Source organism: Stigmatopora argus, chromosome 4 (assembly GCF_051989625.1).
Source record: "Stigmatopora argus isolate UIUO_Sarg chromosome 4, RoL_Sarg_1.0, whole genome shotgun sequence".
NCBI classification, from domain to species: Eukaryota; Metazoa; Chordata; class Actinopteri; order Syngnathiformes; family Syngnathidae; genus Stigmatopora; species Stigmatopora argus.
In genome coordinates this window covers 19,195,662-19,214,500 of record NC_135390.1, presented here as the reverse complement: position 1 = coordinate 19,214,500, position 18,839 = coordinate 19,195,662, and the positions used below count along the sequence as shown (strand labels likewise).

Below are 18,839 nucleotides of genomic sequence, written 5' to 3'. Positions count from 1 at the left end.
CGAAATAAAACATTTTTTCCAAACCAATATCCTGTTTTTGGTGTTTTTTCAGAGGGTTGGAACAAATTAATTTGTTTTTAGTTCATTTCAATGGGAAACGTCCGCTCGAGTTACGAAAAGCTCGACATACGATCTCAGTTCCGGAACGGATTAAGATCGTATGTCAAGGTACCACTGTATCTGCTTTAAGATGTCCAATTTTGTGGCTCTTAAAAACTCAATGAAAATACATAATAAATACATTACATTAAAATTCATTGGTTTCATGAACCAAAAACAAAGACATGTATACGATAAGTAAGACAGTATTTTATGATTTTTTTTGTGGGGGGGTGTGGGGGTCGATCTCCGTCTCACACACACACACACACACCATTAGCATTAGCCGATGTGCGGTGAGTGCGGGAAGTCATTTCTCGCATCGGCCCCTCGGATCCGACGCTCAAAAGGGCTTCCCGTAAGTGAGGGTTACGTGGACGTGGAAGAGGAGGCGTGAAAAGATATGCCGTTAGAGTCGTGCCACAATTCCATGAGCATCATGCGAAATACTGCGGACGCAAAACGTGTTTTAAGCGTACGAAAGCGTGTTTTTGATATCACTTAATCATGATATTGTGCTTGCTACGGCTTTCTAACACGTGTACAAACGTGGGTTTTTTCCCCCTGCTATGCATTTTCATGGCTAGTGCTTGCATTTCATTTCCTGTCTGGCACTACTCTCAACCAATCAGGGGTCAGGATGCAGGACCATCGGCTCAGTGAAACTGCTCATGGCCACTGTTGTCTTTTATTGATGCGTAGACCGTGTTGTTTTACCTTGTTTTGGCGCCGGTCTTTTGGTCGCCGGTCTTTTGGTCGCCGGTCTTTTGGTCGCCCGTTGTCGCGGTCCGGGCGTCCAAAAGACTGGCGACCAATCGACCGGCGACCAATCGACCGGCGACCAATCGACCGGCGACCAATCGACCGGCGACCAATCGACCGCACACGCCCCCCCATGGTCGTCGCTATTTTTCGGGTGACGCCGATGGAACGGTGGCACGAATCGAGCACCACGTGAGGATGGTGAATGGCAGTGCTCTGTGAGTTAAAGTCAGCCGCCGCCGCCGCCGTCAGCAGAGGCCAAAAAAAGGGGGGTGGGGGATGGCGGTCAAAAAGCAGGTTGGTGAGGTTGGGAGGAGGGGGCGGGGCTCACGGAGCAGGCGCGGCGGTACTCACTGACAGCCTATAGTTGCGCATCATTTTATCAAACTCCTCGTCAATTTTTTTGTACTTCTCCTCAGTGCGCGGCGTGAGCGAGAAGGGCTCTTCGGGGTCCGGGCTCTCAGAGTCCCGGTGCTCTTTCTTGTTCAGAGCCTTAAGGGGAAGGGGGGGACCCCACCCGAGAGGAGAAGACAGGGGAGGGGAGGGGGAGGAGGAGGAAGAGGAGGAGGCGGGGTTAGAGAAGCTGACACAAGTGCGAGGTACTCACGCCGTAGCGCTTGAACAGGTTGTCCAGGTCGTCCGTCTTTCCCCGGTATTTGTCCTCGTTTAGCGGGCTTTGGTCGACGGAGTCGTCGCCCTCGGGCTCGGGGCTGTTGCAGCCGTTAAAGCTTTTCTTTCGCAAGGTCTGATTGGCGTGGGAAGCGGGAAGAAAACAGGCGTCAGTGACATGGATAGACATTGGCGGCCAAATCGTTCCCGGGAAAAACCGAGTCGGTCGGACGTCTGTTGAAAATGGAGCTGCTGCAAAAGAATGTTTTTTTTTTATAGAGTTGACTCTTAGTAGGGGGAAATATTATTTGGGGGATTTGGTCTTTAGGTTAGCATTGTTTATTTATCGAAAGTACAGGAAAAGACAATCTGAGACAGGGGTGTCAGACTCGGGTTGGTTGGCGGGCCGCTTTAACGTCAACTTGATTTCATGTGGGCCGGACCATTTTATATATACTATTTAGATTTTTTTTTAATAAATTGATTTAAAGAACTGGATTAAAATCCCTGAATATTCAGGTTTTTATAGATCTAAAACAATGTTTATTTTAGATTTTTTTTAAAAAACATTTTTAGATTTAGTAAAATGATTTTTGAACTAAAAACACAGTAAAATGGATTTAAAAAATTACAATTATTGATTTAAAAGGGAGAAAACCAGGAAATGTAATATACATCTATACCAAGGGTGTCAGACTCGGGTTGGTTCACGGGCCGCTTTAACGTCAACTTGATTTCACGTGGGCCGGACCATTTTAGAAATAATATTTAGATTTTTTTTTTAAATAAATGGATTAAAAGCCCTGAATATTCAGTTTTATATAGATCTAAAACAATGTTTATTTTAGCTTTTTTTAAATATATATTTTTAGATTTTACAAAATAATTTTTGAACTAAAAACACAGAAAAAATGGATTAAAATAATTTCAATTATTGATTAAAAGGGGGAAAATCAGGAAATATAATATACATCTATAATCTTCATTTTAATTTGATGCTAAAACAGAAAGTCGGAACTCATGATTGACTTTCCCGGGCCACACAAAATGATGCGGCGGGCCAGAATTGGCCCCCGGGCCACCACTTTGACACCTGTGATCTAGATCAAGAAATGATTCAGCAAAATTACTTGTAAAATCATTTGATGACCAATTAGTTTCAAATTGTTGGATTGGTGGCGGCAGCCCCGGTCGCAACCCGGATTCACGCACGCGTCCGTCCGTACGGCGGCCGCTCCACTCCCACGCTACAGCGACAAATGGAAAACATTTTAGCCTTGAGCAAGAGAAAAAGCATCATTCCGAGCGCACCGACCTCGCACCGACAACTCCATTTGCGCTGGATGAATGCACTCAAGAAAACAGAACGTTATTGCGAGGGCAGAGCGGCCAAAGCGGTTGGCAGCCGGCGATCGCCGCAAAAGCTGCGGCGATTCTCGGCTCAACCCGATTGGCCGCCCGGCTAAGGAGCTTTGCGGCCGATAAAAGGCGGCGTGAAATCTGCCGCCTCGAAAATCAATTAGGAAAAAAAATTGCCAACACGAAGCAGTTATACTCAAGAAAGAAGTACGAAATACGGCAAAACCTCGCCACTGGCCAAATATAAACGTTTATAGCAGGGGTGTAAAACTCAAAAGAACGAATATAAGTGCAATACAGCGCACGGTAGTTTGACAGCGGCCATGTTGAAAAAAAATAAAGCATTTAATTCTGTATGTAGAGCAGGGGTGTCAGACTCGGGTTGGTTCGCGGGCCGCTTTAACGTCAACTTGATTTCACGTGGGCCGGACCATTTTAGATATGATATTTAGATTTTTTTTTAAATAAATGGATTAAAAGAACTGGATTACAACCCTGGATATTCAGTTTTTTGTAGATCTAAAACAATGTTTATTTTAGCTTTTATTTATATATTTTTGGATTTTACAAAATGATTTTTGAACTAAAAACACAGAAAAAATGGATTAAAAAATGACAATTATTGATTTAAAAGGGGGAAAATCAGGAAATTTAATATACATCGATACCCGGAAGGTTATTGAAAATTACCATTTAAATTGTTGCTCAAATTCCCTAAATACAAACTGCGAATTATTATTTAGTCATACTTAATGCCCTATTAATTATTAGGCTAAAGAAAAGCTCCAAATTTCCCGGACTTTAATTGTTTTTTGTTGGAGAACTTGTTAAGACCCTGACGGACGTCGCTTCTTAAAGGGACAACGCAAGTACATACAAACTCTTCTACACTCACACGTGGGCTCAGTGAAACTGCTCATGGCCATTGTTGGCTTTTATTGATGTGTAGACCATGTTGTTTTACCTTGTTTTGTCGCCGGACTTTTGGTCGCCGGACGTTTGATCGCCGGTTGTTTGGGTCCTGGCGACAAACATCTGCGACCAAAAGTCCGGCGACCAAACATCCGGCGACCAAACGTCCGGCGACCAAACGTCCCGTCACGAACCAAACAGACGGGACGTCCATGGTGGGCCAGCGAGTCCCCCTCCCCCCTCCCATCTGCCTTTCTCCCGCGTCTATTCATCCCGAACCTTTTCGCCTTCCCTCTTTCCGCCGCCGCCGCCGCTCTTTTCTCTTCCTTCCATCGCCCCGATTGGGATCTGCGGCCGAGCGGATTAACGCGTTGTGGCAGCGGAGGCGGCCATCCCGCCCACCCGCACGCGCACTCTCGCCGGAGTGACGGAACGCCGAGCCCGGCCGGGCGCGGCCAATCCCGACACGCGCTCCGGCGTTGAAGTGCTTCTGAGCATACAGCGGAGGCAAACGGTCGTACGCACTCTGACCCGCGCTAAGCCGAGCGAACGAGCGAGCGAGCGAACGAGCGCCGTCCTGCGTGACTACATCCGAGCGCGCTTCATAATTTATAGCGGAAAGCACTCGACGAGAAGCTCACGGATAGAAACCCGCCGCATTTGGCGAGCGGCCAATTATCCGCGCCGCCGCAGATTAAGCCCCGATGTAAATCGTATGATTAAGTCGCGCCCGGACGGCCCGGGCGAAAGGCTCGCTCGGTGACGGCGTGGCGGCGAAGGGGGAAACGATTCTAGTGACAGATGCCCGACAAGTGCGGCGTTTCTCTTAAGCTTTAGCCGGTCGGGTTAAGCCTCCGAGTTTGCCACTTCCTGTCAATTTTGGAGCACTTGGCGCATGGACGTCAAGTTAAGTTGTTGTTTTTTAGTTTTAGTTTTTGCTGGATTTTTGGAATTTGGATGTTTAATCCATTTTATGTTACGTATACTAATTATGGATCGAATGGGTTTTTGTGCACGTGAGTCGAGTCAGGGTCTTTTTGCCGCAATGTAAACAAAAATATCCCAATATTAAAGCAATATTATTACCAAAAACAACTTTTTTTTGCGATTCTGTTGTGCAGGTCCAAATAAGATTGACATTGACATTTTTTTAACATTATTAAAATAGACATCGGGCCTAATCACGTCATTTTCAGCAGGTAGAAAAAAGATTCTTTTTTAAAATGGATTTATTCATTTTTATATCTTAACGAATGGTCAATATCCGTAATTTTTCTAGATTGGGCGATATAATAAGTTGTTGGTGCCTGATTTTTAATATTTTGGTATTAGAAGATTTGGATTATTTGTAGGTTAATATTGCTTGTGTATTATCAATAGTTGATGAATTTGATCATTGATTATTTGTTGATTTGTCAACTAATCTTGGCAGAAAATGACTTGTTTTCTGTGGGGGGGAGAACATATACAAAGTTAATACGTTTTTTTATCTGTTAAAATAGTTGATAATGTCCTTTTTTACAGGTTCATGTCAGGTTAAAAACATACAGCACTGTGCATGTATGAATTCATTTCTATCCCACAAAAAAAACTGTATTTTGACCCAATTCTATCAAAAACAACTTCACCATGACTCACGTTGACGCACTTTCTAATTTCAAAATCGACATCCTCATCTTTGTTCTGAATCTCGTTTGATCTCCACCATCGCTTTCGTCTCACGTGATTTCCACCTCCGCACGACCAAAAAAAAAACATCGCCACCCCCCCAACGAGGAAGTGCGCTCGTTCCCGACGAGGTCGGGGCGACCTCTGACCCCTAAAGGACATTTCAAAGGAACGCTCGGACGAAACGACGACGAACGACTGCTTGACGACGAGGTGGGCCGGCGGATCTGGGCGGGGGACAACCGAGGACAAAGTCGGTCGACGTGTAGCCTAGCTTACCGTCGGGGAGGGGAGGGGACGCCTCCCCTTCCCGTGTAAAGGATGCACACAAACGCACGAGCGAGACGCGCACCAGGCTTGAATATTGTATGAGGCGCTCTCCGGGGCCGCGGAGAAGCGTGCAAAACACACACACACACACACACTTGCACACAAATGAACGCAAGCATAAAGAGGACCAAAGAGACAAGCGCGACACGCACACATTGAAAAACACAAACACACACACACACACACATGGGCGCAAACAGGACCAGTGGAGCTTGAGCTGATGTGGCCCGGAGCTGCCCGACGCCCTGCGACACACGCACATAAGCACACACGCACACGCGTGTGTGTGTATTGCAGCCATCTGCAGCCTGCAGAAAGCTTTACTGCTGACATTGGCAGACAGGACGGACGGCGGGGGGGAAAAAACGCATTTTGGACGTTTTCGGTGAAGAAAACGGTGGCGTTTTGTCGGCGGCCGATCCATTTGAGCTCCGAGTTCGGCCCCCCTCGGTTACCCGCTTGCCACACGGCTATGACGCAGCATGCTAGCAGCTCATTCTGGGTGTTATGTCAAAACCGTAATTGATTATCATAGCTAGCATTTGTAATGCTATGCCAATTAGTACATGTTGACGGAATGGTTACGTAGCAATAACACATTGGAAAAACCATGAGTCGTATGCTAGGTGGTACGCAAAAACAATAATGAATTACCGTGGCTGGTTTTCTAGTATTATGCTAGCTAGAAAATGCTAGCATGCTAGCAGCTCATTCTGGGTGTTATGTCGAAACCATAATTGATTATCATAACTAGCATTTGTAATGCTATTCCAATTAGTACATGTTGACAGATTGACAGAATGGTTGCGTAGCAATAAAAAAATGGTAACGAGTCGTATGCTAGGTGTTACGTCAAAATAATAATGAATTATCGTGGCTGTTTTTCTAGTATTATGCTAGCTAGAAAATGCTAGCAGCTCATTTATGTGTTATGTCGAAACCATAATTGATTATCATAGCTAGCATTTGTAATGCTATGTCAATTAGTATATGTTGACAGTTTGACAGAATGGTTACGTAGCAATAGCAAAATGGAAAAACCATGAGTCGTATGCTAGGTGTTACGTCAAAATAATAATGACTTATCGTAGCTGGTTTTCTAGTAATATGCTGGCTAGAAAATGCTAGCAAGCTAGCAGCTCATTCTGGGTGTTATGTCGAAACCATAATTGATTATCATAGCTAGCATTTGTAATGCTATGCCAATTAGTACATGTTGACAGAATGGTTGCATAGCAATAACACATTGGAAAAACCATGAGTCGTATGCTAGGTGTTACGACAAAACCCTAATGAATTATCGTGGCTGGTTTTCTAGTATTATGCTAGCTAGAAAATGCTAGCAAGCTAGCAGCTCATTCTGGGTGTTATGTCAAAACCCTAATTGATTATCATAGCTAGCATTTGTAATGCTATGTCAATTAGTACATGTTGACAGATTGACAGAATGGTTGCGTAGCAATAAAAAAATGGAAACGAGTCGTATGCTAGGTGTTACGTCAAAATACTAATGAATTATCGTGGCTGTTTTTCTAGTATTATGCTAGCTAGAAAATTGTGAAAGGCATTCGCTCAATACAAAGCCGTCGGGTAGCGTGCTAGCAGCTAATTCTGGGTGTTACGTCAAAACCGGATTTGATGATAATGGCTAGCTTTTTTTTCGTGCTACGCTAGCTAGTACCCATTTTCGATAAGCAGCGTCGATAGCTGTTAATAAGTGAACTCAAATGCTGTTGTAGTGGAAATTTTTGGTAGCAACCGCCCCTTCAAATCACCACAGAAATAAACCGAAAGTCTGGAATGCCGGTTCGACCGCCTTGAACGATAATTACGCGTGACGCAGAAACAGGAACAATTACAAACAATTAAGTCATTGTAGTCGGTTAACAGAGGTGAATAGAAAACGCCTGTGGATTAATTCCCGTAGGAAGCCGTAATTTCTGTCTGTGGAAAAATTTAAAGGTGAATGTTATTATTCAGGTTTGGTTTTCCAAACTAGAAAGAATGCCAAACTCGGATTGGAAGAAGAACTGGTCAGGTTGGCGAAACACAAGACATGGTTAAAAGACAATAAAAACAAAGACAATAATCTGACAATTATTGGCCAGTGGTTTGCGTATCCCAGGATAAATTCTCTATACCACAACGTCATATGTTGAGGTATCTTCAAATTTTATTATAACTTATAAATCCTGGCACGTTATCAAAAATGTGCCATTAAATCTGGAGTCTGACGTCATTTATCCAACAAAAAAATGTCTTATTTGCATAAGAACCCATTGTTGGCTGTAAAAGGTCATGCTTTTTATATAAAAAATTAGTTTTTTTCCCGTCAGACCAATTGGTGAGCTGAGGGTATTGAGCACATAGAAGGAAGTAGCCCAGTTGCTATGTAGCCTATCCTGTTGTTTTGATCAAAACATTTTACCGAAAACAGCTTTGACCAAGTGACAAATGACGGCTTGCCAGTGAAAAATGGTTAACAATAAACATTGGAATGAAAACAAGAAGGCTTTAGCGGGTATTGTTACCAAAAGTGTGACGGTATAAAAAAATCTGGTTTCAACATTTCTCAAGCAAAAGGTTTCCTGGATAAAAGTATTGAGATTTTACTAAATTTGGGTCACTAAAAAAGGAAAAATGCGGTTAAAATGTCAACTGGTTAAAGTTTTGGACTGATTGCAACTATCAGTTTTGTGTTTGTGATGAAGTCATTAATCCAATTGTGGCCAAACGATATTAAAAAAGGCTCAAATATGCCATAAAGCCGCGTATTTGTAGTTTTATTCTGTCATCAAACTTTAACATGGAATATTTTGAACACGTTAGCCAACTAGCACTAAAATCTTATATTTTCCGACCTATGTCACCACTGCAAATATGATTTAACTATTTTTTTTTAAACAAATTTTAAAGACCGCTATAATCCTGATTTTCCAGGCCAGTAAAAAGGGGTCGGTCCATTTGTTACCTCGATGATGTCGGCGTTGGTCCGGCTCTCGTGCGGCTCGTTGTACTCCGTGTACTTGAGGAGCACCTTATCCATGTCGGTGCTGGCGTACTGGAAGAGCTTGTTGGAGTGGTTGAAGATGATGAGAGCGATCTCGCAGTCGCACAGCACGCTCAGCTCGTACGCCTTCTTCATCAGGCCGAACTTCCTCTTGGTGAAGGTCACCTGAAAGGAAAAAGGACAGGAGTTTGAGTCCGAAGCTTCAGGTTGTCCAATTTCTTTCTTTTTGAGTGTTTTGACGACTGTTTTTTTTTTGCTAGCTTCCAGCTAATAAGGGGGCTACATTTTCAAAAGAGTGGCCAACTTCCTGAATACCATATCTTCACGACTATATGGCACATCGCATTTAAAGGTACAGTGTCAGTAACGAGTGCTATTTCTGTATTTGACACACACAGGACGCACCGTTTTTAAAGACGCAGCCAGGCATGGCAAAACATACACCAGCTTAAACATACGGATACACGCTAAAAACACGTTTTTAAAAAGGCAACAGAAGCAAAACTGAGTTCGCTTGTACTTTATTTAGCCATTTTACAATGTACTCACGTCATCATCAGATACGAGCGTGATTGTTTGTCTTCCCTCGTCTAGCGCTAGTCGTTGGCTGGGATAGGCTGCGGCACCCCCCGTGACCCTCGTAAGGATAAGTGGTACAGAATAGGAATAAACTTCGAGGCTTTTCCTGGCAATAATCATTCTGAGCAAAATTTTGTTGTCAAATTCAAGCGGACCAATCGTCAGCGCAGAAAGGGTAGCCATGGCAACCCCGTTTCACAGGCCACTGGTGTCGGGTCTCAATATTACAATGTGAGCCAAAGCGCTTGATTGACAGGCTGAGTACTGTAAGCTTTATCTACAGGCGCTCAGACGGGATTGCAGATCATCCTGACAGGTCGTGTTTACTCTCGATTTAACGGGAAGTACAATTTCAACACTTTTGATCACACTTCTGCCGTCTTCCGTTACGCCGTTCGTTGCATCAGATTGCATTAAAATGAAAGGTGGTGGTGGTGGGGGGTGGTTGTTGTTTTTAGGCAGCAGACTTGTCGCGCGGCTGGGCAAACGTGCTTCTCGTCTGCCGTCACGTTGACTATCCCCGTCGCTTTCACACCCTGCCATGCTCTTTTCCACGCCTGTCCTCTTTCTAATAGCGCAAACACATTTGCGGGAGTGCTCAGAAGGTGACGTGGAGTGATAGAAGTGCGCTTGAAGGCAGCTTTGATAGTGTGCATTTGATAGCAATGTCTGATGGTCTTGGTGTACCGCAAGTCTCCTTTCGAAGCCACTTTTTTTTTCTTAAATCTAAAAAAAACGGTTCTGTTTTCAATCATAGTTCACGTCCGGAAAATACTGTGCTTTATGAGCAATTGCCTTCCCAAGATGGCGCCGTTCACACGGCAGCCAGTGGCAGTAGCTCTGTCCACTCTTATGTTTTTTCGTGTTTTACAGCCCTTCTATCTTTTTTGTAATTACATTTTAATATTTCTAAATACATTTCTTTTTACTTTACATTGTACTTTATACTTTTTACTTTAATGTTTTTACAACTTTCTTTGTTCTGTTAGAGTGGCTTCTTCTGGCTACTTCTTTTTTGGAATCATCAGCCATGCCTACGCTGTCATACACATGGGACTAGCTGTTACAATACGCAGCAGAAGGAGCAACACCTCAATGCCGCTGGAAATTCGGAGCTGGACAAAAGTGCCGGGAGAAGAAGCAACGCTTCAGACCAACCATTCCATCATGGGATAAGATGGAAGAGCTGTCGGCGCTTACCAGGTCGGAAAAGGAGTCGAGGGGTTCTACTCTGCTACTGTTGTCTACAGCTCCAGACTACTGAGGAACTGTGCGGATAAGCTTGGAAGAGTGACTCTGCATATTCTCTACCTCGGTCCCAGTCTGCAGAAGTTTCCCATCTGTGTGTGGTTCCAGTTTTATCCAACCTTACATCTTTTTCTTGAGTCTGTATCCGTTTTTGCTACCGCAACCAAGATGGCGCCGTTCAAGTGGCAGCCGGTGGCGGTAGCTCCGTCCACTCTTGTTCATTTTGTGTTTTTGCTGCTTTTCTGTCTTAATGATTTGATTCTTAATGATCCCATTTACTTTGATTTGCTTTGTACTTTGTGCTTTGGCTTTGTTGTTCTGTCTAATCACCCTCTTGCTACTGTCACAATGAAATTTCCCGAATACGGGATGAATAAAGTTGTCCAATCCAATCCAATTAAAGGGAAAATTACCCCCCCAAAAAATTCAGACATTAATATGCTAAACTAAAGTAATCATTTGCCCTCGTATCAACCATCTTTGAGCCCAGAAGTTTGAAAACATTCCAAGATGCTAAACTCAAATAGCTGCAGTTCCACTAACCTACCACCAAAGTCAAAAGGCTGTGGCGTACCTCATGGCTTCATCTCAAGCCCCATTTCCATTTCTAAAATTTGGTACAAGTGGCCCAAAAAATATGCAAATGTATGCATACAGCCTTTGAGATGAGCTTCAGCTGAGGTTAAGATAAGGTGATTGTTGAGGGATCGTTTCCTCGAACGATGCTAACGTGTGCACGCGTGATATGTAGATGGGCGCCGAGAGAAAGACGAGTGCTGCGGGGGAGGGAAGCAGAGGTGGGCGAGATGACGGCAGCCCCGTGTGATGAGGTGGGGAACGGGTTGGGTGAGGGGAGGGGAGGGGAGGCGGTTGCCCGTGGATACGACCCCGATATAATTTGATTTGTGGCAGCAGGAAGCGAAGAGCCAACCGGGGCCAAAGTGGAGGAGGTGGAGGCGTGACAGATGCGGGCGACATGTCAGAGCGCCGTGTGGAGGGAAGGATGGCGGAGAGGGAGAAACGCCGAAACGGGACCTCGCGCCGGGACGGGTAGCGCTCGCTGAAATGGTCGGAAAAGGCCTGGCTTTGCTGTAATCTGGCTCGGAGGAAGGTCATTTCCAGACTCCGAGGGTCATTTCAAAGGCTGGCAAAGCACCTGACAAGTCATTTGTAGTAACACGGATAGCAAGCGTTCGACAGAAATGAGCCGCCGATAGCAATTCCATGTTGTTCACTCACTGGAAGTCCCTCAGCGTCGGATGAAAAACTCTGACTGGAACAAGTTCAGAGTGTTTCAGTTTAGCCCAGTACTCCACTAAAAGCTCAATTCCCAAATTTTGTCCTCACGTGAGGAATAAATCAATCAAGTGCAAGAATGTAAGGCATAGTTGGTTTTTTTTTTATGTTCCGCCGATACGCCACCGAAATGTCGTCATTGGTTATAGCACAGGTGTCAAAGTGGCGGCCCTGGGGCCAAATCTGGCCCGCCGCATCGTTTTGTGTGGCCCGGGAAAGTAAATTATAAGTGCCGACTTTCTGTTTTAGGATCAAATTAAAATGAAGAGTATAGATGTATATAAGATTTCCTGATTTTCCCCCTTTTAAATCAATAATGGTAATTTTTAAATCATTTTTTTCTGTGTTTTTAGTTCAAAAATCATTTTGTAAAATCTAATAATATATAAAATAAAAAAACTAAAATAAACATTGTTTTAGATCTATAAAAAAACTGAATATTCAGGGATTTTAATCCATTTATTTAAAAAAATCTAAATATTATATCTAAAATGGTCCGGCCCACGTGAAATCAAGTTGACGTTAAAGCGGCCCACGAACCAACCCGGTATGAAATAATATATGATATGTGATATATGATAATATATTATATGAAATAATATATGATATGAAATAATATATGATAATATATGATATGAGCGTGTTGAGATCTAGTTTCCAAATGCTGGTTGCCCTACCCAAAATGGCCGCCAGTTACACACATCAACACGTTCAGCAATGACTATTATAAGTGAGTATGCAATAATTGCAAAAAAAGAATCTGCATGGTGGCTATTTTGTTTGCAATAAAGCACAAACAGGTAAAAGTTAATATTTAAAAAAAAAACTTATAATACATTTACTCCTTTCCCCCCCTTTGTTCTACCCAAATAGGTCACTTTGCTCCTTTCGGGTTCGATCTACGACGAACGAGCCGGACGGACGTAAGCAAGGTGAAGAGCAGGTAACCAATGGCAACGGAAGAAAGCGAAGAGGGCCCGGTGTTTTTTCTTTCGGGTTTTTTTTGCGTGTGTGTGTGTGTGTGTGTGTGTCTTGGCAGGGTTCTGATCGCGTGGCAGATGGATGAGGAAAAACAGCACTGAGATCCGCCACGCTGGACTCCAGTTCTTTTCTCGTAGCCAACGGCTCGCTAACGTTTGTTAGCTCGTGTGCGGGGAACAACAAAAACGCTCGCCGCTGCCATGGCAACCCAAGTGGATGGATTGATGACTTAATTGGGTTGTTTTTTTTGTTTTTTGGGTGAAATGTTCTACTAGACTGATTTGGGTTTTTTTATTCCTTTAATGTAGCTATTTCGTTTTATGGAAGAAAGGATTGCAATTGTCTGGCAACCAACTCAGGAAAATGGATTATTGAGACTTTTTTGTGGGTCTACTCTTAATACACCCGCCTACTAAATTTCACGTTGCTATGTTAAACAGGTTTTGCGGATTCATTTTTAGATTTGGTTAATTTCTGACATGGTTCAGGAAGTTTACGTTGTTAAGATTTTTAGCTTTTTTTTTTTACTTTGTTCTGAAATTTATGTCAATTATAGCATGGCTTCTGAAGATTTTGTTATTACTTTTTTTTAAAACTTTTTTTACATTGTCCTGAAATTTGTGTCATTTATAATAATAATAATAATAATAATAATCGGACATGGGCCCTGACGTCATCATCAACAACAAAAGCCTACTTGTCATCACACCCAGAAACTGCGCATGACGAAATTGGTAAATTATAGCATGGCTTCTGAATTTTTTTGTTTTTTAGCGTTTTTTTTACTTTATTCTGAAATTTGTGTCATTTATAGAATGGCTTCTGAAGACTTTTTTTTTTTAATCTTTTTTTTTTACATTGTCCTGAAATTTGTGTCATTTATAGCATGGCTTCTGAAGACTTTTTTGTTTTTTCAGCTTTTTTTTTTTACTTTATTCTGAAATTTGTGTCATTTATAGCATGGCTTCTGAAGACTTTTTGTTTTTTAGCTTTTTTAAATCTTTGTTCTGAAATGTGTGTCAATTATAGCATGGATTCTGAAGACTTTTTTGTTTTTTTAGCATTTTTTTTTACTTTATTCTGAAATTTGTGTCATTTACAGCGTGGCTTCTGAAGACTTTTATTTTAATTTTTTTTAAAAACTTTTTTTACATTGTCCTGAAATTTGTGTCATTTATTGCATGGCTTCTGAAGACTTTTTTGTTTTTTTAAGCTTCTTTTTTACTTTATTCTGAAATTTGTGTCATTTCTAGCATGGCTTCTGAAGACATTTTTTGTTGGGCTACCCTTAATATCGAAAAAAAAATGAATGCATTTAATTTTATACGTGTATATAAGTGCCCGTTAGGCAGAACGGATCCTTAGCGGACCACTTTCGGCTCACGGGCTGCAAAATTGACACCCCCGACTTATGCCACGTGCTCAGAAAGTACCCGTCTCCCAAATTTCATGTCCCCAAGTCAAAGTGGCTTCGGGGGCCTGAATTTTGAAAAAGATTTCCACAAAGCGTCCTCCAAATTGGCGCCCAATTTTAGCGTCTTTCATCCATCTTATCTATCTGCTTCAAACCAAATTGGGCCAATCATTTCTGTCAGTCGCGAGCGAGCCAATGTTTGCATTGCCGAGCGGGAAAATCACATTTGGCCAAGAAGACATTGCTTTGCTTGTTTTGTATTTAAGAAATGTCAATAATGGCTACCAAAAAAGCCTGCAATGCTTCACACTGTGAGTAACGCTTAAAAGGAGAAGAGAAAGAGGACGAAATGTGCAAAGTGAGATACTGTCACGCTTCCAGGCGGGCCCACACTCGCTCCGATTGGCTGTTTGTTTTGTGGAGCTCGCTATATGGAAACATCTCCCCAATCAACATGTGGGAGGGGGGCGGACCGGCGCGTTCTTTTTCCACATCCATTTCATCACACTTTCACCAGGTCGCTATTCTTTTAGCGGTACATTTTTTTTGGATTGAAACCATCATCAATGCCAAAAATTGACTTTGATTTTTCAATTTAATATCCGTTGTCAGTTGGACTGAATGAGCAAAAACATCATTTAGACCAGGGGTGTCAGACTCGGGTTGGTTCCCGGGCCGCGTTAACATCAACTCGAATTCACGTGGGCCGGACCATTTTAGATATAATATTTAGATTGTTTTTAATAAATGGATTAAAATATTCCGTTTTTTGATAGATGATTGACTTTCCCGGGCCACACAAAATGATGCAGAGGACCAGATTTGGCCCCCGGGCCGCCACTTTGACACAGGTGATTTAGAGCAAGGGTGTCAGACTCGGGTTGGTTCGCGGGCCGCGGTAACGTCAACTCCATTTCTTGTGAAGACGGTCATTGCAAGTTCTCTCACTTAGAAATTGAGAGAATGAAGGTTCATCAGACGTCTACCGCCGTCAATGGCCGTAAATGAGTGCTCTTATTGATCATTTTGATATTAGATATTTAGGTATTAATATTCTGCAATGACAAACTCTCACTCTCTCTCTCTCTCTCTTTCTTTCTCTCTCTCTCTCTCTCTCTCTCTCTCTCTCTCTCTCTCTTTCTTTCTCTCTCTCTCTCTCTCATGATTATAATTTTGAGAGTGAGAGATTACCTGGTTGATCACTTTCAACAGTAAACTCTCTCTCTCTCTCTCTCTCTCTCTCTCTCTCTCTCATGATTATAATTTTGAGAGTGAGCGAATCCGGCAACGAAACGTCCGTTCGACAAAACGTCCATTCGACAAAACGTCCATTCGACAAAACGTCCATTCGACAAAATGTCCGTTCGACAAAATGTCCGTTCGACGAAACGCCCGTTCGACGAAACGCCCGGGGACGAAACGCCCGGGGACGAAACGTCCGGGGACGAAACGTCCGGGTACCATTTTGACAGAAAAAAATGTTGCCCAAAATGAACAGTAAGTGACCCTAATGACCTTAAAACTAATAATGTACTAGCCCAGGACTGTTGTCACTATACTTTTACATTTTCATCTTGATTTCAATACTCAATACTTGAGAATAAAACCTATACATGACATTCCATCATTTCTATACTGCATGAATTTAACATAAAGAACCATTTTTTGGAATTAGCTGCAACGAATGAACTAATGCTCAAGTGACAAACACAATGAAATGAGTGGCTAATTTTGGGAATGAGCTCTTAGCTCTAGCTAGCTAGCTAGCTCACCTGTCTGTTGCGCTCATCGGTGATCCTCTGAATCTGAATCTTTTTCCTCCCCATGTTGTTGCTGTCTGGCGACCGCCGGTTATTCTTTCCACTTCCCGCTCGCGCCTTTAAACGCTCGCTTCCTGCCGGTTTCTGGAGGGAAAAATCAAGAGGACGAGCTAGCCTTCAGATCATGGTCCTCCGCCTGGCGTGGCGCCCTGGCCTTCACCTAAGCTGGCCGTCTCCTGGAAAACACAGCACGGGCGTGCGTCAAACATGGCGGCGCTGGCTGACCCACTTTCGCCACCGCGAGCGGCGTTTTGGCCCGCCGATAAACAAGAGGGAAAATGACGCGGGGGCGGCCGAGCGGGAGGCCCGAGAGCGCCGAGTCTGTGCTGTGTCAGCTTCATTAGAGGCATCACCGCCACATCGCTGATCGGACGGTCGCCCGTGGCCAACGGCCGCCCGCCGCGATGTCGGCCGCGCGGGCTTTCGCTCGCTGGGAGTCGGGTGCTTTGCTAATGTTGTTCCTGGAAAGCCTCGGTTACGGCAACGGACGGGAAAAGATGTCCGATCCGTTTCAATTAGGGCCGGTCAAATGACTTCAAATGGATTGGACGTCTATTGCTTTCAATGGTGAGGTAGCAAGAAACAAAAAAAAATAAAGTTCTTATCACAAAATACATGGCCTATATGTATATACAGAATTTTCTTGCATATTTGCCGCCTCCGTGTGTAAGCCATACCCTTTAAAATTGCCTTAAAATGGTTGAATTCTACAATTATAAAAATATAAGACGCCCCCCTGATTCACAATTTTCACCTCCATATTCATGGTTTTAATAGGAAGGGAGTTTTTCACGTTTTATGCAAGATCATTTTTTTTTTTCTTGAATTGCAATCATAGACGTCAAAATTAATTTGTCTTGCGTTATGGCGTTTCGTCTTTGTCACCTTGGAGTTTTGTGCATGTCAAGTCTAATTTGTGCATATATAAGCTGTAACCCTCAATTCAGTCATCATTTTTTGAGCGACAAATACCGCAAATATATACAGATATGTATATACAGACAAATACATATATACATATATTCATACATAGATATATATACATACATACATATATATACATAAATATGTATACATACATATATATACATACATACATATGTATACATACATATATACATACATACATATGTATACATACATATATATACATACATATATACATATATATATACATATATATATACATATTTATATACATATATATATACATATTTATATACATATATATATACATATATATACACATACATACACACACATACATACATACATACATACATACATACACATATATACACATACATACATACATACACACACACATACATACATACATACATACACACATACATAAATACACACACACATACATACATACATTCATACACACACACATACACATACATACATACACACATACATAAATACACACACACATACATACATACACACACACACATACATACACACATACATACATACACACATACATTATAGCACAGGTGTCAAAGTGGTGGCCCTGGGGCCAAATCTGGCCCGCCGCATCATATTGTGTGGCCCGGGAAAGTCAATCATGAGTGCCGACTTTCTGTTTTACGATCAAATTAAAATGAAGAGTATAGATGTATATTAAATTTTCTGATTTTCCCCCTTTTAAATCAATAATTGTAATTTTTTAATCCATTTTTGTGTTTTTAGTTCAAAAATCATTTTGTAAAATCTAAAAATATATTTAAAAAAAGCTAAAATAAACATTGTTTTAGATCTATAAAAAACGGAATATTCAGGGATTTTAATCCAGTTCTTTTAATCCATTTATATTAAAAAAATCTAAATATAATATCTAAAATGGTCCGGCCCACGTGAAATCAAGTTGACATTAAAGCGGCCCACGAGCCAACCCGAGTCTGACACCCTTGATATACAGACATGCATACATACACACAGATATATAATCAATGCCCAGTTGGTAGGGATAGGCTCCAGCACCCCTGCGACCTTTGTGAGGATAAACGGTAAAGCACATTAATTTAAAAAAAAAACTACAAATGAAACAGGAGGATATTCCCTAGTTAGGACATTTTTCCACAGAGAGAAGGGCAACTTTGAAATGCGTCCGTCCTGTCCAAGGAAGGCGTTATGGTTCCCATTTAACACAGCAGCGAGCATGTCACGGCGACGAAAAAACACCTACTCCTTTTTTTTTTCTTTTTCTCCACTTTTTTGTTTCTCCACCCGCAGCGCACTAATGATGCCATCCAGGTAGAATTCATTATCCTCCTCTGAACTCGCTTAGCGGAAAGGGAGGAGAGCATTTGAAGAGGAGTTAAAAATGGATTTTTTCCCTTTTCACAAGGATGTTGCCGACGGTTTCGACATCCTCGCCTCGGGTTCCTCGTCAGGAAAACAATTAACGCCGAGTCCACACACACACGGGCGCATAATTCATGGACCAGTCGGCATGCGAGCGAGAGTCTTAATTAAGCCTTTTAATTCGGAGGAGATGATCTTAGGTTGTTTTTTCGGCTGGGAAAATACTTGTGCGATTGTCATCACAAATTTGGGTTAAAAGTGAATTGATGAGAAGAAAATGTGCAACATTAATAGCTTCGGTCTTTCATTTAAAAAGTAAGAATTTGGATTACATTTTCGGGAGTGAAAAAAGTCAATAGTAGATGAAGATGAAGCTATTCAAGTTATATTGTTTGAAGGCTAAACTCGACATATCAAGAGAATGTCCAAAAAAATG

The 18,839-nt window shown here is 42.3% G+C and overlaps 1 protein-coding gene across 3 annotated transcripts in view; it reads right to left on the bottom strand.

The window, feature by feature from the left end:
• Positions 1-18,839, bottom strand: part of mef2d (myocyte enhancer factor 2d) — a 58,208-nt gene that overhangs the window by 15,277 nt on the left and 24,092 nt on the right. For 2 of the 3 annotated variants that reach the window (XM_077598967.1, XM_077598969.1), the window contains exons 3-5: positions 16,040-16,263; positions 8,711-8,914; positions 1,469-1,606 (exon numbers count right to left, since the gene is read on the bottom strand). In XM_077598967.1, the coding sequence (XP_077455093.1) occupies positions 1,469-1,606; positions 8,711-8,914; positions 16,040-16,093 (396 nt within the window). In that variant the 5' untranslated portion in view covers positions 16,094-16,263. The remainder of the gene's footprint in view (positions 1-1,468; positions 1,607-8,710; positions 8,915-16,039; positions 16,264-18,839) is intronic. The other variant, XM_077598968.1, reaches the window with a different exon arrangement.